At 42.8% G+C, this 22,570-nt stretch overlaps 1 protein-coding gene across 3 annotated transcripts in view; it reads right to left on the bottom strand.

Annotated features, from left to right (window-relative positions):
* The window catches only part of znf423 (zinc finger protein 423), a 156,999-nt gene that overhangs the window by 3,909 nt on the left and 130,520 nt on the right, over positions 1 to 22,570 (bottom strand). For all 3 annotated transcript variants that reach the window (XM_042411430.1, XM_042411429.1, XM_042411428.1), the window contains exons 19-20: positions 11,107 to 11,238; positions 9,538 to 9,653 (exon numbers count right to left, since the gene is read on the bottom strand). In XM_042411430.1, the coding sequence (XP_042267364.1) occupies positions 9,538 to 9,653; positions 11,107 to 11,238 (248 nt within the window). The remainder of the gene's footprint in view (positions 1 to 9,537; positions 9,654 to 11,106; positions 11,239 to 22,570) is intronic.

Here is a 22,570-nt window from a genome sequence, read left to right as displayed (position 1 = left end):
TTCTCTTCATTTACATTGTTGTTGGGAGCTTGGTATTGATTATGCAGCATTGCGATCGATCAGAAGTGTGAGTGTGTGTGTGTCACAGTGTGACATCTGCTCTACAGCAGAGTAATTGATATATTCTACAAAAAAAAAAATGGGTGACAGAAGGAGGAGAAGAGAGTGAAGGGGAGGAGAATTCAAAAGAAAAAAGAGCAAGAAGAAAGCAGACTGTTTTTATATTAAGTGTTTACGCTGGCTCTAGGTCTGTGATTAGTGCCATAAATTCTCAAACAAAGCTGCTGTTAATGAAACCCCACACCTGCAGATGTTTCACAATAAAAGCCTTCCAGCGAAAATGATGTCCCATGAACTGCTGGAAGTGTTTTAATGTGAAACAGATGCAGCATGTGCACAAGAATTTGCAATAACAGCAAACTAACATGGAGATGGAAGCAGGAAGGATATTATTAAAATATGATAAAATGCAGTTTACAGAAAAGAGGGGATATTGGGGGGGGTGGGGTGGAGGGGAGATTTCTACTGTTCTTTTCATGGCAGGGGGATGTGTGCGCTCTAGTGAGAACAGCCCATCTTCCAGGCCAGGCCAGTCAATACAGAGGCCTGTCATTGTTTTTCCTAAACTGCTTAGAGAGAGCGAGGCTAAAGCCTGCAGAGCCCTGAGCCCAGGGGAAATATGGCCCTGTCGCATTACCCACGCACAACACTGCCAGACACACACACACACACACACACTCACACACACACACACACGGGAATGCATTCACAGACTTGCACTTGCAGCTAAGAGCACATGTATGCACAGACATATGATGCCAAGAAAAAAACTGAAAAGAATAGAATACACAATAGTTCAGACGCACACATATATGTGCGCACACACACACAGTCTCATGGGGAAAGAAAGAAGGGGACAACGGAGGAAAGAGGAGAAATAGAGATAAAGAGACAATCTAATCTGCCTTGTCCTGCTCCGCTCTGCTGTCTACTGCATTACATGCAAAATGCATTTGTGTGCATTTGTTGTTGTAGTGATGATGCTGGTTCTTGTGTTTTAGAGCACTGCCTTCACTCTTCATATGCATGTATGTGTGTGTACATGCATGCACATGATCAGTGTTATGCCCGGTCAGCTTCACCTGTATAGCAGAAACATATAAGTGTCTGTTTCCATGAAGCATCTGGCCTGAACTGAGGTGGAGGGAAAAAGACCATAAATCCATCTTGAAACATCAGATTAGAGTAATACGATATGACTTTGCCCCTAACACACACGTAGTTCTTAGCATTAGGCAATGACTTTGTAAGCCAAGTCAGTTGAATGACAAAATAACTTTCTCAGTTACCTAGACACACAAACACGTTGCTGTTCTGTAATGATGTCACAACTACACCTTGAAATGTAGATGCCAAGTCTCTAATAGAAACAGGAAGAGGAAGCACTGCTGTTGGAACAATGCTCTGTGTGTGTGTGCACGTGTGTTACCTACATGTATCAGCAAGCGTTTGTCAGTATGTGAATTTGTGTCAAGTGTATGTGTATGTGGGGGTAATTGGAGGCAGTCCAAACGTGTGTGTTTGTGTGTGTGTGTGAGCATGTGCCCCATCTCTACTGCTGCTTTTAACACCAAATGAAAAATCACCTTAGTCGCCTTGTGGTCTTCTTTGGGTTCAGTGTATTTATAGCTCAGAGTTGACACTCTTCCAACAGAGTGAGCGTGTCAATGTCTGTGTGTGTGTTTCTATGTCTGTGTGTGTGTGTGTCTGGGACTAGCAGATGGGCTGTCTTAGCCCTCTTCCTCTGCTCCCTGGCTTGTCTTTAGCCCCACCCGTCCAGGACAGGATGCTGCCTCGGGAGCAGATCGAAAATAAACGCAACCCCTGCCCTTAACATCCCGCCGACACGTATTCCCTGCTCCCCTCCCTCTCCTCCGTTTCTTGCATGTGGCTTTGTCCCCATCTCTCTCTTGTCTCTCTCCCTTGATACGTTATTTTCAAGTTATCAATCTGAAACTTCCTTTAGCCCCATATCTTTTCAGCCAAGTCACGACGACCCCTACTTTACTTTTCTCCTCCGTCACCCCACCCAGGGCGACCCTCTCTGGCTATGTCCTGTTTGGAGTGCTCCCTCCCTTTCTTTCTCCTACAGGGACTTCCCCTCTCCTGTTGCTCCTGGCCCAAACAGTCAGGTTTGGACCAGTAAACACAACCCGAAATATACTCACAGCATGAAGGGCGCACACACAAACACGCCGTCAAAGGCAAACACACATGGATCTACACCAGATTCGCAGCAAAGGTGAGGGCTCCCTGCTGGAAGCTGTTACACAAAATAGGAAGTGACCTCACCTCCAGCACAAATAACCGATTATTCCTGAGCACCACATGACACATTTGAGTCACAATATAGAGAAAAATGTGGGGTATGTGCAAAAAAATGAATAAACTCTCCCACTCTCTCTTTCTCTCTCTCGCACACACACACACACACACACATATTCTCAGCTCAGAGGAATGTGGCCCTTGTAGACTGTAGTGCTGAGTGCCAGATGAGGACTGGAGCCTGCAGACATGGGTGACAAGACACACACGCATCCACAAGCACACAGAAATATACAGGCAGGACACTGAATATATGACATGCGTGTAAAGAAGCAGGAACACACACACACACACACACACACACACACACACACATACACACACACACATTGTCCTAGGTCACTTTTGGGGACATCACATAAACTTACATTCATTTCCTGGAGACTTACCCTAATCCGAACTATAACCACTACTTGCCTAACCTTAACTACTGACCCGAAAATCAGCATTTTACCAATTTGGGAACACGGTTTTTGTCCCCAATTGGACAAGTCGTGGACACACACACACACACACATACACACACAATGCAAAATGGCAGGCATAAATGAAAAATGCATTTAGAGGTTGCAGACGTATAAATAAATGCACAGACATGATCCATCCAACACACACATGCTGAGCTCACAATTCAGCAGAGCGTGCAGGCTTTCTGTGTCACTGTCGTATTACTGCACACGTCCAATCCCCATCAGTCCCCAGGGGGGACCCGATTTTTTTGATTACCATGCACCCTTAAACTGGCAGAACGGCAGAAAGAGAGAGCGTGGAGAGGAGAGATGGATGGGTGGAGCGGGAGAGAAGAATGGATCGGGATAGGGAGGGATAGATGGGCGCAGGGTTATGGTTGGAAAAGGGCTGAGACGAACCACAATGTTGGACTAAGTGTAAACATGAGGGGAAATGAATGGATGGGTGGATGCATGGCAGGATAGAAGGGATGCAGGTATTTTCTATAAAGACAAGAGAGTAGAGAGGAGTAGAGAGAGGAAGAGTGAGAGATTCAGTGTGCATGCCTGAAGAATGTTCAGGCATATAGTAATTAGTTTCTAGGTAATGCAAGTCCATACTGTAGCAAATAATACCTATTGCCCATCATAATTATTTAAATGTAACAGAAAAACCCCGAAAAACAAGATGATGTAATTGTACAACACTCAGGAAATGTTACAATATGATAATTAGTACATTGACAAACAATTTAACTACGTTTTTTGACACATTCTCATCACCTTATCCAAATGACATGCATCAACAGGAAACAGTCAGAAGGAAGCAGAGCCCCGGAGCAAGAATTCATTTCACCAGTTGACTGATGAAGTGAAAAAGTGTGAAAAACTGGAAGGGATATACTGTATAAATATGTGTGTTGTTGTTAGTCAACACACATATGTCAACACAATGCAGCGTGTTTGTGAGTGCCGTGCTCATGTCTGTATGAGTATTTTGGCAGGGCTGATAGAACACTACGCCATGCAGAGTCTGTCCTGTTCAGTGACACATTGCCTCTGTTCACCTGTCACACACACACACACACACGCACAAAATGACAGGAACATGGTCCAAGCTGTTAGAAACCCTCCAGGTGCTGGCTCACATAGTGTAATGCCTTTGTATCTGTCCCCACCTCTGTTTATCTCTTTCTCCCCGTTTATCTCCCTCTGTCTGTCTTTGTCTCTCTGCATCCGTCTATTTGTTTCTCTTCTTTGCGTCAAAGCAACAAGCAACTTCTTTTGACTCTTTTTTTTTTTTAACCTTCGTCTCCCCCTCGCTGAGACCCACTGTGTAATTCTTTTTAGTGTTTTCTTGTGGTAAGTTCCTCAAAGGATAAATGCAAACACACAAAAGTGTACACACACACACACACACACACATAAATACAATATTTCCAAATGATTAACTGGTCCCATGTCGAGATTTTATTTCTTGTATTTCTACCCAATAGAACACAGTATGCTTTTCATTCACGATGTGGAACAATGAATAGTGCAAAAATCCCAACAGTGTTAACAGCCATGGATACAATTTGTATGCAATTTTTCCTTAGGTGGTCAAAGGAATAATAAAGTGTCTGCCAACAATAAGGGCAGTTAGATGAAATTACAGTATTACCTTTTACATTTTCTTTACAGACATTTTACTAACTTGTACGTACTGCTTTGCCTCTAGTTTTTTTATTTTAACTTTGCTTCAGGTTTGTTGTATTACTTCTGGTAATACTTGTAATAGTAGTAATTGTGGGACCTTTAGTAAAATCAGCCGCAGTACCGGTCGTGGTAGACGTATCAGGTCTGGCTTGCAGTCTCTCTCTCGCTCTCTTTTGTTTTGAATCTCTTTTTGTTCCCGTCTCTCTCTCTCTTTCCCCTGCTGCAAATACCTTCAAGTCCACAAGAGTGTGTGTCTGTGTGTGTGTGTGTGTGTGTATCCCAGGTCCCCATTCTAATAACACAGTGTCTCCCAGTGAGCAGTGGGGCAGCTGAGTACGCTCCCCTGGAACGCAAAAGGGATCTTCGGATCAAATTCACACATACTCACACACACACACACACACACACACACACACACACACACACACAGAGCCAAGGGATACATGGATCAGAGAGTACACACTATGACTTGACACACCGACGGCAACAGCCAGACACTGGCGAACGCACAAAAAAACACACACACACACAAACACAGATAAAACCTATTGCCAGTTCAGCCACATCCACACCTTTCCATAATTCAGTGAGAGGGAGACAGTGAGGCTCTTCAATTCAGACAGACAACATTATTCACAGACAGACTACTAAACGCGGTTCGTTTCACACACACAACTCCGCCATGAACCCGAGCGCAGTCTGTCAAGCAATTCTCTACTTTGCATTGACTAAACGTAAATAAAGCTTTTACTCATTACGTTTCCTTTTAGGGCATAGCTGTTTATTTCATGTTCCGGGTAACTGCTGAGTAGGGTTGGTCTATGGTACCCCAGGCTCTATACAATCTGATAATGTGTTACTGATATCACAGCTCTGACAATGGGAAGTATGGTCAAACTGTGTTGAAATGTTAAGTCGAATTGCTCGTTAGATCTTGCTGTAAGGAGCTTTACACTACACTAATTACGTGTAGTGTAACTCTTAAAATTACGTTTTTGTACATTATGTGTGTCTATCTTTTCTCCCTCCTCTTCAGTCTGACTGTTTCTCAATTTCCATCTTCCCTCCAGCTAATCTTCTATCAGTCTATCCCCTCATCTTGTCATCTACCCATCCGACATTGCGCATGTATGCTACATGTTCTTTTAATTGTGTCTACAAGGGAACAGATCCCTCGCTCAGCTTTGCGGCTATGTGTGCGTGCACAACTCTCAAATATTGAACACCGCTGGGACACAGAAAAGAAAAAGGAGGAAGATCCGGTGAAGGGAATCAACACACAAACAAATGAAAGGATCCCTCGCATCCATCCATTTATTCATCTGACCAGCAATCCACCCATCTAGCGGTGTTTAAATATTTACTAGTGCTAAAGGAAATGGTGTAGCGCAACAGACGCAGAGGCAAGAGAAAAAAAAAAGGGATGATTGGGGAGGAGTGCAAGAGTGATGATGGAGAGAGGGATAGAAGGAAGCGTTCAGGGCAGAAGCTGCAGTACAGCACCCCCTGGAGGCTTAAAAAGAATGTGAAGATCAAGAAGTCTGTCAGGGAAAGGTAACATGGGAGAGTCAGAGCTGATACAGGAGTGGATGACTATTTCAAACTAAAAGAAGAGGGGAATGCAGTCTAAAAAAAACATTCAACTACTACTGTAACTTATCAAAAATGATAGATGTTTGGACCCTGGTTAGATGGTTTATGTTTACCTATTGTATTACAATGTATGGAAGTATGGAATAAAACAAAGGAAGGAAGAAAGAAACTAAAACACTAAAACAGAGAGAATGAGACAGTCGTGTGTGAAGTCTGGGAGCAAAAACAGAGAGATATCCAGAAGGACCTCACTGATCAGGGCCACAGCATTTCTTATTTAAACACACCCCATACACACACACACACACAGACACACACCAAAACATCTCTTATTTACCAGCTTACGTCTGCACTATTTATGGGACACTGGGGAGAGGCACAGAAGAGAGGAAGAGAGGAGAGGGGCTAAAATATGCATAGGGGCTGGTTCTTCTGGGACAGACTGGGGGAGTCAGAGAGAGAGAGGGAGGGAGACGGAGCAAGAGGGAGGAGAGGGACAGGAAGAGAGAAAGTGAAAATTGTGGTATGTATGTGTCAGAGACAGGGAGAGAGGTGAAAGCAAATGAGAGAGAGCAGTAGAGAGAAAGGGAGGGACTTTGTATGCAGAGAGACAGACAGAGTTGGAAAAAGGGAATGAAGGAGTGCAGAAGGAAACAGTCTGGAGGGAGAGAGGATGATGCAGCGACGTGTCCATGCTGCAATGACCCTTGGGTGTGTGTGTATGTGTGTGTGTGTGTGTGTGAGGGAGAGAGAGAGAGAGCACTGGACATCATACAACCCCTCTGAGGGGTTGAAAGAGGCCAAAGCCTTTTCTAGCTAGCCAACCAGCCTTCTTCATCCATCCGCACCTCATTAAAACACACACACAAATTACCCCATTCCGTTTTCTCTGGCAGATGTATGCACACTCACACGCACACAAACACACACACACACACACACTCACACACACACACTCACACGATAACAGCTAGTAGTGACATTAACCTCCATGGTTGTAGCTCTCCATCTCCCCCAGTCAGCCTTTCTGTCTAGCCCACTTAGAGAGCCCTCCCATGGGGCGATGGAGCTGTGGCAGGTCGGGCTCAGGCTGCAAGTTCACACACACACACTCACACATACATTTGGGCCAGGACCAAAGAGTAACACGATGGATACAGACACGGCACAGTAGCCAAAGAGGAAAAACTATAAGGAACTGAGGGAGAAAAAAATTGAACTGAACTTAACTTACCGGGACACGTTCAGTCATAAAATCTTGTTTGAATATTTACTCTCATTACCTTGTAACACATATAATAATGACACATACAGTACAGTATGTGTAGGCAAACAGGTTGTCTTCCTTTCACTCCGCTGTAAAAGGCTGTTCTTTTTCAACCAAACGTCACAGTACTGATTTATCCAACTGATTACTTTAACTCAATAATTCATCAGTCTATTAAGATTGTGTGACCTGGCCAGAGGACAGGAGAGGAGTCATCTGGGATGGAGTGTATATGGAAGAGGAGTTGAGGTGTTTGTGTGTGGTATACAGTGTGTGTGTGTGTGTGTGTGTGTGTAGGTGAGTACGAGTATGTGAGGTGTGAGTTGTGCTCGTGTGTGGACATTAACCGACAGGGTCCAGCAGTCAACCTGCTGTTACATGGACTGGCCAGCCATATGCCCACCACCTCCGGCCCTACATCACTGCCACTTTGTGTGTGTGTGTGTGTGTTTGTGTGTGTGTGTTTGTGTATGGTGGCTGGAGCATGTCCTCTTAGAACCAAATAATAATTGCTACTATTTGTTTTATAGTATTCTCTCTTTTTTTGGACTTTCTTTGTGTAAATCTCTGTGACCAACAGCCTGAAAATCAACCACTCATCAAATGATGTACCAGTGAAATATAGCATTTATTAAAGAGTAAACACCTAGTGCTGTTATTTACATGCAGAACTGCTCAACAACTGATCAGGCATCAATACCACTGGCTGCAATATATACAATATTTGTCTGAGAGGGACCTTGTATAGTTTAAACCTGCACAGTCATAACCAGAGAAGAAAACTAAATAGAAAGATGCAGAAGAGAAATAGAAAGTCAAGGAGAACAAGAAGTAAGTATAAGATTTGTTCCCTATTTATTTTCAGTTGAATTTATACCCTGTTGTTTTCAATAGTGCTTGAACAAAAAGTTGCCCAGCAGAAGGTGCCTTTAAGAGATAGTAATGTAATGTAGTGATGAAGATAGGATTTTCTGTGTCCTATTCTTGTGATTAAGAGTGGACACACTGTATTCACTCCTTGTGTCAAACATGGTACACACAGGTTCATCACTAAAACATCACACCAAGCAGAGCAGAGTGTGTTCTGCTTATCAACTATGATGACGACTGTGGTGTTTTTGCAGACTCCACTTAAAGATCGTCTGCAATGTTCCTTTTTTCATGTTGTTCTGTTTTTTTAGTCATCAATTATTAATATTTCCATCTTGTGTTGTGGAATTGTAATACACACAACCCCCTTATGTTTATCATGTTTGGAGATGCTCTCAGTCCTCTGCTAATGAGACATGTTGATGAGTTCATCATGGTTCATTGTGTTGCACCTGTCCTGGTTGACAGTGTCAATAAATTCTCTACAGAACAGAGCGACATGTACTGGAAACATAACATTACACACCATGTTTTTATTTTTATCAAAATTAATCATAAGCCCAGAAATATCGCTCCTCACTTGCTGGCGGAGGATTCAAATAAACTGCACAACTTTCCACGACTACATCATCTTTATTATATTGTACTGACTACACCTTTAACAGGGCTGATGTTTGACCTGCAGATTTTGCAAGTCAGTACTTTGGTGCAAAATTGGTGCATGAGATAAGGAGGAGAAAAGATGGAAAAGGACAGGAAGGTTTACATTATCACAGACCAGGCCACAGCTGGCCCAGGACCTACTCTTGGGTGACTTATATCCTCTCTTCTCTCTCATACACTCACACGCACAAACACACACACACATGAATGTGCCTGGACCCTAATGACATGAAGCTTGCCAGAACCCTGCTCAGACCTCATGAGGAGAGATGGAAAGAGAAGGACAGAGGAATGGAAAGAGGATGGAGAGAGAATGCAGAGATGAACAGGAAATAGAGGGATTCAATTAAAAAAAATGTGTGTGGGAGGAAGAAGGTAAGGTCATGTTTAGGGATGAAGAGAAGCCTAGAAAGAAGAGAGGAAGGGATGTAAAGAGTTTGAGATTAGAGGAGAAGAGGAATGGTACGGAAAGAAGGTGAATGGCTAGTCAGGGGGTTGCCAGATAACTATGTTAGTCCAGTTTGGGTTTAGACTATTAATTGACCAGAACAACACAGACAGATAAAAGAGTCAGGGCAAGGTTAAAAGAGAGGTAAAAGTAAGGTGACCTACCTGTAGTTCAGTCTGAAAGAAGAACTTCTGCGGACACTGGGAACAGTCGTAGATCTTGTCTTCTTGGCCGTGGACGGCAAAAATGTGCTGCTGGAGCTTGTTGGCCTGCACAAACACTGAAAGAGGGACAAACACAGTACAAGTTACACAGTGTTTAACTGATAAAGTAAATCATCCAGTGATTACTAGGGCTGAAGGCTTCAAAGATAATGCCACAGCCAGAAACTCATCTCAGGTTGAATTTACTGAGGTACTGGGCAGTTACAGTAAACACTATATAACTAAGACTATACTATCTACTATATAGACAATAATAGATGACAACTAAGCTGTACAAATAAACATGCAATGGAAATGAAGGGCTGGCAGGAAAGGGGGGAGTATATGTGATAGAAAGAGAAGAGAGAGAGGAGCAAGAGAAAGAGAGAGAAAACAGGAAGACCTATCCTCAGCAGACCTTGTGATATTTATCAATAAATTATCTCTCCTTTTTTTAACTGCCGCTCCAGTGTTGTCTCATACACTTTTTTTCTTTCTTTCTCTCCCCTTTGTTTCAGTAAACTTTTAGTTTTCACTGTGAGTGTGTATGTGTTGAATTATTAAGTCTCCCCATAGGAGTGGTGCCCATCTTACTAATTCATAAACCACCAAGGAATAGAGTTAAAGTTTAAAGTGTTGCTGTGTACCTGGGGGGGGGGGAGGCACACAACACATGACAAACTCAACAACTGAGGGAGGGAAAGAGTGATGGAGTGACAGAGAGAGAGAGAGCATATGGGGATAGAGGATCAGAGATGGGAGGGAGAGAGTTAAGGTGCAGACTCCTGGTAACATAGGTGATGAATGAAACTCTGAACACGACAGGCCTAATTTGGTCATCCAGCATTTTGTTTTGGCCCCCCCAGTGGATCCCAAAGGTATAAGGCACTTTGTATCTAGCCTGTTTGGTGGTATTATTTCATGAAATTCTGTATATGAGCGTTGTCAGCGCTCCTTCACCAGTGGAACCCTGCTGGTATATTGCTCCCATGGTTAGAGATGCTAAAACAATGAATACTCCTAATATGATTTTGCTAAACCAAAAAATTTTACAGCCATTACAGCACATTTACTCAATGTATCATCTTGCAGGTAACCCAGAGAGAGCCATTTCTGAGCCACAACAGGTACTTCAAGTGATACCAGGAATAAATGAAAACCTTGCTTCCAGAAGCAAAATTAACCTCTTCCTGCATTTTCACCAAAATGAGCACATCATTTGTGATGAAGTGTAACCAGTTTGGTGCTTAGATAATGTGTTCTTTAGAAACACAAAATGCTCTTTCAGCTTTATATTCATCAACAGACTCCGGAGCAATTACACCTCTACAGTGTTCCTTCAGAAAGAATGTTTATAGTCGTTTATATCTCTTTGGTGATATACGATAAATCTGTAAAACGGGCGAACAAAATGTGAATCCATTGTTTTGTGTCCATTTTAAATACAAAGCAGACAGGACGTAAGCGAGGAGGAGCTGTCTGTGCTCCTGTCCTTGAAGGTGAATGTGTGCGTGTGCGCCTGTCTCTCACCTGTGAAGCAGACGGGACACTTGAAGGTACCTCCCATGCCTTCGAAGCTGTGCTCTATCAGGTGGCAAAGCAGCTTGGCAGGTGAATCAAACATCTGGTTACACAGCTTGCACTCGTGATTGATGCCCTCCTCTGCAAATAGGAGACAGAAACACGCGTGTAGGCTGGATTAAGCAACACGAAAAACAGGAACATAATGGCATCATTTTAGAATATTAATACAACACTCACAACAGATGACTTATGCATGTACAGCGCACAGAAACTGTCAGACGGTAGCATATACTATAGTTACGTATGAAAAATAATAGAAATATGCAGGAGAAGAGTAGACACATAAGCAGGAATGCACTTGTAAACCATATGGCAATGACAGAAATATCAACAGGAGTGACTCATATTCACTAAGATTCACCAGAGGGCAGTGGTTCCCAAACTTTTTCTCTCGTGAGATGGCAAAAAATTAATTTATTATCCCCAATTAATTCCTAAATGAATCAGGTTGTAGACTTTTCACACAGCAGATATGTTGACTTTTCATAGCAGAAAAAGCACAGGTGGAGCTAATAACATTAACGATGGCTGAAACAGTTCAGCAATTGTTGCAAATCAGTGCAGCAATTAGTGATGTAATGAGTTACACCTGTGTTTGAGTCAAAATCTCTGCTGTGAAAAACACTCTATTCAGCTTAAGTTTCAATCAACATTTTTCCCCCGGTCATAACATTTTATCGTTGGTGAACACATTTTTTTAAAAATAATGTGTGATAATTACAATTACATGAGAATGTGGTGCAAGTACGCATGTATATTCCTTTAGGCAGAATGGCCAACAGGACAGATTGAGTTCTAGGATCAGGAAATTGTTGACACAGGTACAAAACCATTTTGAAATAAACTAGATTGCACTGAAAACAAGTGAACATTTTCATTGCATTTGAAAAATGATTTTTAGGCTCACTCACAAATCAATGGAGTTGTTAAGAGAGACATTATGATAAAGCTTGTATCATACACTCCCTTCTCTTTCATTTTTCCTTCTCTTGTACACTCCCCCCCAACACTCACACACACCAGCCCCAGTGCCATGTCTGCCCCAACTGGTAATTGCCTGTCTTCCCCACCGGGGCTGTGGATGATCTGCCCTTCCTATAGCCATCCTTTCTTTCCTCCCTATGTCCTCGTTATCCACCCTCCCCCACTGGAATCCCTCATCCATTCCTCACTTTGCCCATTCCTCCCTCCGTCTCTCCTTATCGTCCCTCTTGGTCCATCACTAGCTGATTAATTTGTGTGGGCGCCAATTCAAACCCCTCACCCCTTGTTGCTTCTCTTCACATATACTATACTTCCCTCCTCTTTTTTCCGTCTGTATTCCCTCTTTTACTACCAATTGTATCTGTCCAGAGTGTCAACTCTCAATACTTGTGCTTGAGCAAACTTTGTTACACTTTATAGAAAACGTGAACATAATCCAATTCTTTTATTCAGATAAATTGACATGATTTCGCAGTACTGGAGAAGTTTCTCCAGGGCCCTTCACTGCTCATTTTGTGATTTTACACTTCATACTTTGTTATTGCATAGTAAGTCACACTTATGTGTATGCAGTGCTTCAATGTAAATAAATAAAAGTGATAAGCTATCCCTGCCATAAAAGATATGAACGTTATGAACAACGAGAGGCTTAGAGAGCTGAAATCACATTCAAATGTGATCAAGTGTATATGTCTTCATCACAAACACACAAGAGACTGTACATCACCAGCTTCCATCATTCCTCGTTCTGTGTCTATTTTAAGGATGTGTGAGTGACATCACAGCACCCACGGTGAAAGGCCAGATGAAAGGTGGGCATCATAAACATACACACACAAACACACACTCGCACCCCTTGACGATCAGGTCTCCCGCCTGTTGTCCTTATCACCATTGTACCATACAGGACCAATGCCACAGTCGCCCACACACACGGCAACAAACACACACACACACACACACACACACACACCGCATGGGGCTGCACACACCCATGCACACCATAGGATTGTACAGCCCGGAGACATCAGATGGTGTCTTCTGCGGGCCAATCTGTGACCCCTTGTGGAGTCGTGCACACACACACAATACACACATTGACTCAAAGATACACGCAGACAATTCATGGAGAACACAATCTGTGTCTTTCTCCTTTTTTGTCACTTATCTCATGTCCTGTACGTGTACGTGTACACACACACACACACACATTCAAACAGTCTGCAAAACTTCAGCTGCAGAGCTGCAGGGGATCGTGGGGTTAATAACGTCTTCAATCATACATCCATGACACCCATACTGACTAATACACACACACACATACACACACACACACACACACACACACACACAAGATTCCTATCTCTCCTTGCCTCAAAGGCCGACACAAGGGTGCCCTAATCCCGTCTCAATAGCTGTGGGGGAGTGTGTGCGTGTGTGTGGTGGGTGCCACATGGGCTTATATGGATGAGATGGTGTGCTCTATGGTCCCCGTCCCCAAACATCCCCTGTACGCACACGCGCACACACACACACATACACACACACACACAAACCTCAAAGGCTGCTAGGTTGTGTGGGGCGCCAGTGTGTCCGAGACATACTGAGACAGATAGAGGTTCATTATCATTTACTAGGAGATTGAAACAGCAGGAGAGAGTCACATGGAGAGAGACACAGAGAGAGAGAGAAAGAGACAGAAAGAGACAGACAGAGAGAGAGAGAGAGAGAGAGAGAGAGGGATGGAGGAGTGTACAGCACTATCATTTCAATCAATTGTCGTGTTTCATATTTTCATTATCATGTTAGTTTTCTTTGTCTTAATAAAAAAAAAAACGCTTGAAAATGTAGTGTTTCATCTGAACAGAAGCAAAAGGAAGAACTGAGAGAAACATAGATGTAGAGATACAAAAGGCACAGATAGAGGCAGAGGGTGAATAAGTCAGTAATGCCTATGCTTCAGTGATCTGTGTGTGTGCATGTATGTACATGTGTGTGTACTGGCATTGTCTGTAGAAGGCAACTTAAAGCTCTTGCCCTCAGCAGGGGTAACTCTCTCTTCAGAAGTTGGCTCCCGCACTCTCCCACACCGCCAGGATCAGAGACAGTAGTAACACGTCTGCTACCTTCACATGCACACAATGATGTGCCTATTACCCATAGTCTGTGATGTGAGAAAGTCACACACTCACTAGTCTGATATATACTGTATGCGACAAAATTACTTCAAGTTGCAATTACAAAAACCAATATCACCCAACTGCACACATGCCATTTAATCACATATATAAAAAATGGGTTTAGAAATTAGAGCAACTCTAACTATGTACACAATTTCCCTAACTTAATCAGGGTATGCAGTTATTTACTCCTATTTGAATCTTAATCACATGAATGGCAGATATTTTAAGTCATTTTTTATACATCTACATCAAAAACAAATGAGGATCCTCTATTGTTGTCAGTCATAAAGCATTTGGAGGAAATGCCAGAAACCAGTTACAACTACTGATTATTGTTAGATTAATCTGTCAATTTTTTATGTATAAATGAATCATTTGTCTATAAAATGTCAGAAAATAGTGAAAGCTGTCCATCAGTTTTCTAGAGCCCAAGGTGACATCTTCAAATTGTTTATTTTGAACAAGCAACAATCCATAACTCTAATAAATAAAAGCAAATTTGGGAAACTACAACCAGCAAACACTTGCTTTACAAACGACTTGAATGATTGATTAATTAGTGATTATTAATGATTGATCAGTCTTCCGTTGATTGTTTCAGTACTAATCCTGACATTTCATCAGCACAAGCCAGAACGCGCTTCTTCTGTGTGTCGTTGCATTTCATGTCTTTTTTCAGTATGTGGGAGAATGTGTGTGGGGCGCTGCACGCAGATGACGTCAATGAAGACATCAGCCTTACAAAAGAAACTTTAGAAGCTAATTAATGGTCAATCAATTGTAGGCTGAGTGGAAAAAAAGTGGCTACAGATGAAATGAGACAAAACTAGAGTGAGTGAGAAAGAGAAAGACAGAGAGAGAGAGAGAGAGAATTGAAGGGAAAACAGTGAGGTGCAGAGAGATAATTGGGCTGTCCGGAACAAGGGCATGGAGAGAGGCCTCCAATGCCTCTGTGTGTGTGTGTGTGTGTGTGTGTGTGTGTGTGTGTGTCCCATGAAAGAGTTCTCTTTTCTGACAAATACATTGTTTTGATCAGTGTGTGTGGGGACCGCAGTCTCTGTATGCTGACCCCCTCTGAGACCGGGTCCGTGTGTGAGCGTGTGTGTGTGTGTATGTGACCCATAGTGAGATGACAGAGTCGTAGAGCATCCTGCCGTTACGCTTTGTCTCACAGAGTGCATTTGATCCACCAGCGCACACACACACACACACACACATACATACACACACACACACACACACACACAAACAACCCCGGGAGGCCTATGCTGGGACAGAGAACACAGGGGAGAGAGGGATGAGAGGAGAGAGAGAGAGAGAGAAAGAGAGAGAGAGAGAGAGAGGAGGGGTGAAGGTTAGGACTCTGAGTTTGTTACCACAAAACAGAAAATGAACTTTTTCTGTTTTTTAATGCATATCAAAGCAAGATCGGGGATTATTTGGTGCCTTTTTGAAGGATTGTTTCAAACTGTAAACCTCTAATTTGGCTAAGATGCGTGCATACTTTCTATAAAAAAAAAATGTGCATCAAGTATTGCTCTCGCTCTTTTTTTCACACTGGTAATTGTTTAAAATGTGACAATTAGACTAGTAATATAATACAATACCTTTCCATATGATGGAAAAAACATTACACAATGAGTACTTTAAGCTTACCAGTCTTAGTCAAAGACATGGTCCAGCTGTGCTGACATTCCTATTACTCATAGCTGTCTGTGTTTGACTGTGGTAACCAGGACACTATTTCAGACATTTTTCTTGATCACTCCACAGGGAATATAACACCTGACCATGACATTTCTGCATAGACTTCATGTACCCAAAGAAAGCACTCAATTTCACACATACACACACACAGGTAATTGGTGGGTGGCTGCTGCACATTGGTAGAATTACTGATGAAGTTTAACCTCAGAGATAGAAAAATGGATGGAGAAAACAGAGGACAGAATGCAATGCAATGTGTGTGGCTGGACAGAAGGCAGGAAGGAGGGAACATAAAAGCACAGGTAGAAAAACATCCACATTGCAGTCAGACTCATCATCACAATTCCACTATCAATACAGGGACCCACACACACACACACACACACACACACACACACATCCTCATTGCTCATGCTCTCCCTCAGACTCATTCTCTCTCGTTACCCTCCTCTCTCTCTGTCTTTCTCTCTGCTAATTGACCAGAGGAGAGGGACCAGGTGGTATCATCCCCGCCACACCAATACACACACACACACACACACACACACACACACACACACACACACACACACACACACACACACACACACACACAAGCACACACTAAACACATTCACACTGGCCTCATCACAGACCCCTGAAACATGCAGCAGAACATAAATGAGCTCCTTGGTTTGTGTTGGGGACGGATCCCTAAGGTGCTTGCCTTCCCCTATTACACACCCCACACACATACACAACAAAACACCCACACACACACACACACACAGACACACACCTCTTAACCCTTTCTTGGTCTTGGCTGGGAAACTCCTTAGGGTGCCTGGCCCCCACTAGCTCCAAAATCCCCACCCTCTCTTCCTCTGGCTGTCTCTGTATTGGCTGCTGGAGGTCCCTGGGGTGTCAACCCCCCATTACTGCCCTCCCCTGCTCCTGTCAACCCCCTCCATCCCCAAACTATGAGGTTGTGTGTGCGCGTGTGACAGAGCAGTAGAAAGTGTGTGTGTGTGTGTGTGTGTGTTGGCTCCCTTGTGGCATAGAGGCCGTAAACCAAGCCAGGCGATTGATGGTGAGGACAGAGAAGGGAGAGGTAGCAAAAGAAAGAGATGGAGAGAGAAAGAGAGAGAGAGAGGGAGAGAGAGAGGGAGAGAGAGGGAGGGAGGAAGGAGTGAGGGATGATGGGATGGACGGAGGGAGAGCAATAGAGGCGTCGGGAGAAAGAAAGAGTGCAGCAAAGAGGAGAGCAGTGGACGGAAGGAGGAGGAGTATGCACCTCTCTGGGGGGCTCGCTCAAGGTGTGTTTCCATGGCAACCAGGGGTGGGGGGGGGGGCTGATGCGGGGGGTGTGAGCTTGACCCATTGGTAGTGTGGGGGCTGGAGAATATACACACACACACACACACACACGCACATACACACACACTCATACACACACACACAACCTGCTGCAGTGCTGGAGGGGTCCCAAGAGTGCCCCCACCTTTACTCACCCTCTCCCTCACACACACACACACACACACACACACTAAACACACACACACAGAAAGAATGCTGCAGTGCTGAGGTCCCGTGAGTATCCAACACCCACACACATTCTCCCTCCCTTCTCTCATCTTCCATTTTGCCTCTCTGATTCTATCACTCTCTCTGTGAGGTAATTGTTAATATTTTCATCATTTGTTTACTCCTTATCTCACTGTGTGGATTTTTACATTTAGATGAATGAAGACGAGAGATAGAGTCATACCCCTTTAATACAGGGGACCCTCATAAGCTCTTCTGAACTAACTGCTTTTGATCCATTCATACGAGTCGGCTGTCACAGGTTAATTTGCGGTCACCAGGCTCCAGTCGCATCTGTAATTCCATTCACGTCAATGCTAAACTACAAAATTACACGGGGTTGCTATAAAGTTTCACTTTCACTCTCTCTTACTTTGTCTGGCACTACTGTAATCGTCATTTATAGAAATGTTGTCTGAACATTGACAACAACTTGTCATCCATATAGAGATGTCTTTTCACCAAAACAAGTCCAGCCAATGTTCAGCCTCGGTTGTGAGGATTCTGTGACTATATCAGTCTGAAAAGAGTGGAAGAGAGGTGATGATAGAGGGCAAAGTTCACAACTTGTAGTCAACCTAATGATTTCAAATACATGGAAGGTGACTGCAAGCAGCTAAGGACTGACTTATTGACTTACTGACTTATTGATGTGTAGCATTTTGCCATCAATAAATCTTCATTTATTTTATGTAATTATAACAAACATAAGATTAGGAACCAACAGCGACGGCTTTACAGCTGAAAACTAAAGGGAGGCACTGTTCTCTGTGTGAACACAGCTGCAGCTTTTGGCTTCTCAGGTGGCAGATGATGGGTAAATTAAAGTCCAGTGGAATAATGACTTTATCTACATTAATCCTTCAACCCTATCAAGAGGGTTAGCTAAAGGAAGAAATATGGTTTACAGGAAAAGGGGCCTTCACTTGAAAAAGACTAACAAAATCTTTTGACGTGAAACTCAAGAAGAAAAATGACAGTACTGACCGTGCTCCTCCCTCCTTCTACTCCTTTACTACATTCCTCATTTGCACATCTGATATTATCTTGTAATAAATATTTCCAGTGAAAACTCACACTCATACACACACACACACAGACAGACACACACATACACACACACAGACACAGTATTGGCAGACAAGGACAGCATATGGTGATAACCAGTTTGTGTTTGTGTGTATAATGAAAGGAAGCACAAATTGAGCATATTTGTGTAGTGCATAAGTGCATGTGTGTCTTGGAAGGAGATTCGGTGTGTGTGTGTGTGTGTGTGTGTGTGTGTGTGTGTGTGTGTGTGTGTGTGTGTGTGTGTGTGTGTGTGTGTGTGTGTGTAGCAGCTTGGATTTTCCCTATCAGATTACATAACAGTAGGAAGCTGGAGCGCTCTGTCCTGTGGAAGCCAAAAGCCTTCTCACTTACTCACATGCACATGTGCACGCACACACACACACACACACACACACTCTCTCTCTCTCTCTGCTTATATGTTAAGGGATACGATGACATTATGAGTTTAATTTTTAATTCCCAAGCACAACTTTATATTAACTTTTGGTGGGTGGTGCTCATAGGCTTTCTGTTGCAATACACACAAAAACTGCTTGGTATTTTGGGTGTAATGGCTTCCTGTTTGCAACAAGAGGACATGAATGAATGAAAAAAAAAGAATGGAAAAATAAAACAATAAATACATGAGATAGAAAAACAACCAAATATGAAGTGGGTAGACAGATAGATGGGTAGACGCATTAAAAGGCAAATTCTGTTTTTAGTTCGGGCAACATTTTACACACAAATTTCATCGCTGCAAGCTGGGGACGCAGTTTCAAAGCAGAGCACGTTGTATATTACAAACTGAAGGTGTAATATACAATGTGACACAGTTGATATGTTAGTTGTTAATATGACAGGATTATTATGGAACTATTCCTCTGAATACGTGTTCTGAACTGCAAAGAAAATATAGTATGAGGCTCCAACAGCAGGAGGCAGTTAGATGCTAAAACATCACATGTAGGTGCATTTGGACACACATGCATTTTGTTGTTTACATACAGAAAAAAAAACAGACATACACAAACACACCAACACGGGGTGTTCAGTATCATCTGGAGAGCACTTGACCGTAACAACGAGCAGCTGACATGCAAGTCTTGCATTATCATACGTAATGAGACTTTAATTAATATTCAAACAGGAGAGGTGCACACATCATCGCTCTGGCCTTGGAATCGTCGCTCAGGACTTTCACAGGAAAACAGGGAATTACCGTTTCCTCAAATAAACACATGGAAAGCCAGAGACACACACACATACACACACATACACACACATACACACACCTCTTTTTAGCTCGTTAGCAGGGATGAGAGTAATGAATGCAGAGTATATTTGTGTTTAGAATCTTAATTGAAAGCTTGAAAGTGGCCTGGAGGGAATAAGCCTAATCACTGTGTGTGAATAAACCATCAACACACACACACACACACACACACACACACACACACACAAGGACAGACAGACAGGCAGACACACACACGCCACTCCCTAAGATAACATTTCAAACTGAAGTACCTCTTTCTCTCAAGTTGTCCATTCCTTCCGTCTCTCACTCTCCTCCCCTCTTCCTTCCATTTTTTTCCACATTCACTCCATCCCTCCATCTATTTACATATGTAAAACACAACTACAGCCCCCTGGATGCACATCACCAGTATGGGTATGTGTGTTAATCTGTGTGTGTTCAAACTATAGTAGATGTCCACATGGAGTTATAAACGACATTTATGGTGGGTTAGGGCATGCGCTAATTAATTACAGGTATTTTTCTTTTTACTACAGGTGTTTTTCATTCAATCTCTGGTGTTATTGTGATGTTATCTCATTAAGTAGTTCACAAGTTTGAAAAAAAAAGCTCTCAATTTAAAAGTTTCATTATTATCTTGTCATTCCTTGCATGTATAGAGAAATCAATTGAGAGAGAGAAAGACATTGTAAGATTCTATTTGAATGACTGGTTCAAGGATTTATTTTTTGGATTGAATATTCAGTTAAATTGACTGGATAATCTAGTTTCAACTTGTATGTAAAGGTTACCTCATGAAAAAAAAGTTGCGCGCGCACACACACACACACACACACACACTGAAGTAGAAAGGATTTTGAAAGACAGATTTCGGAGCAACGCGGATCAAACCCCTGAGCCCACCGTGCTGCGATAGATTAGAACACACATACACACACACACACGCACACACAAAACCACTCGCCCATCCAGGTTAGCAAGCATGTCTGTATCCAGGGCTAATCACCACGGCAACCGTAATCAAGGCTCTGATCTAGTTGTCAAGGTGATGGAGAGAGGGTCACCCCTGACGGTTTCTCCCTGTCTCTGAATGACTAAATCCTTCTGTTTAGGAAACAACTGTTATTTACACTCCTCTTCTTTTTCTATAGAGACAGATATTAAAGTTTATGGGGTGATGTGTTGAGAGAGTGTGTGTTGTGTTGTGTGGGCATTGACAGATAAAAGGGAGGGAGGGAGGGAGCAGAGGTGTGATGTGTTGATTAACGATTCAATATTCGTTCTTTTTTTGGTGCATCTGAAAGATATGTGTGTGTGTGTGAGTGTGTTTGCCTACCTCCATCTAATCCTATCCTGCTGTTTACTGGTATGTGTGTGTGTGTGTGTGTGTGTGTGTGTGTGTGTGTGTATACAGTACACATCTATCTCTGCCAGTGTATGTCTGTGTGTGTGTGTTTCTTTAATCTGTGCTCCCAGGGGGAGTCAGAGGGAGCTAGCAGGCTTATCCCTGCTGCATCTCCCAAATACCACTAAAAAGCCAATCTCCATTCCACAACAACAACACTGACACACACGCACGCACTAATACACACAACAAACACACAAAAACTGGAGAGAAAGGCCTGAGAGACATGCTTAATTTTCTGTTCACCAAACTGTAAACTCCACCCCAAAAACATATCACACTGCACAGACATTGTCATATGCAATCACATCTAATAAATTCACCCTTTACACTTCATGCTTTACAGTTAAAGGTTAAATTGAAATGATGCGATCAGACTATGCCTGCCTGATTTAGGGTAAATATTAATACTAAATGTTAATACTATGGAACAATGAGGGTTAACTTTACATGCACATACAACCAACACTCTGTATATACAATGGCTTTCTTGACCGTCCACATCTTATTCTGCGTGACTATAAAACACAACCCCTAAAACTGTCGGAGGAAGAGAAGAGAAGGAGGGGAACAGGAACGAGGAGAGGAGCAGAGCCAATAAGAGCTCGCAGCAGGATGCTAATAATGCAGCTCCAGCTGTTCCAGTTAACCTGCAAACTGCCCATCTGGACCCAGAGAGAGAGACAGAGAGATATATGGAGAGAGACAGAGAGAGGGAGCGAGACAGAGAGATATACAGTACGGTGAGACAGACGGAGCGAGAGAGTGATGCAGGTAGAGACAGAGAGTTTATTGTATGAAATACATGTGAAAATCATCACAATTTCCCAGAACACAAGGTTGTCTTGTCCCACCTATAGTCCAAAACCCAAAGATATCCAGTTAAAAATAATACAACGACAAATACCACCTGGCGGTTGTATGTCTCTGCCAACCAGTCAACAAAAAAAACATGAAATCTTCATATCTGAGACATTGGAAATACTGATGTTTGGCATATTTGATTAATAAATGACTTTAACTGGATTTTGACAACTGTATGATTAGTTTCCTGTAGACCGATTCATTGTTTCAGCACAGAGATGAATACAGCGTACATGATAGATACAGAGATTTTACACAGAGAGTAATGACTGATCTGTAGAAAGAAAAAAAAAATCTGTTGTATAAGCGATAAGTGACAAAAAAGCTAAAAAAAAAATAAAAAAAAAACGAGCGAGAAAGCTGGCCACATCCCCAGCTGTACTGGGGCGGACAAGT

The sequence above is a fragment of the Thunnus maccoyii genome, chromosome 5, assembly GCF_910596095.1.
Source record: "Thunnus maccoyii chromosome 5, fThuMac1.1, whole genome shotgun sequence".
NCBI lineage: Eukaryota > Metazoa > Chordata > Actinopteri > Scombriformes > Scombridae > Thunnus > Thunnus maccoyii.
This window is presented reverse-complemented; position numbering and strand designations above follow the sequence as displayed.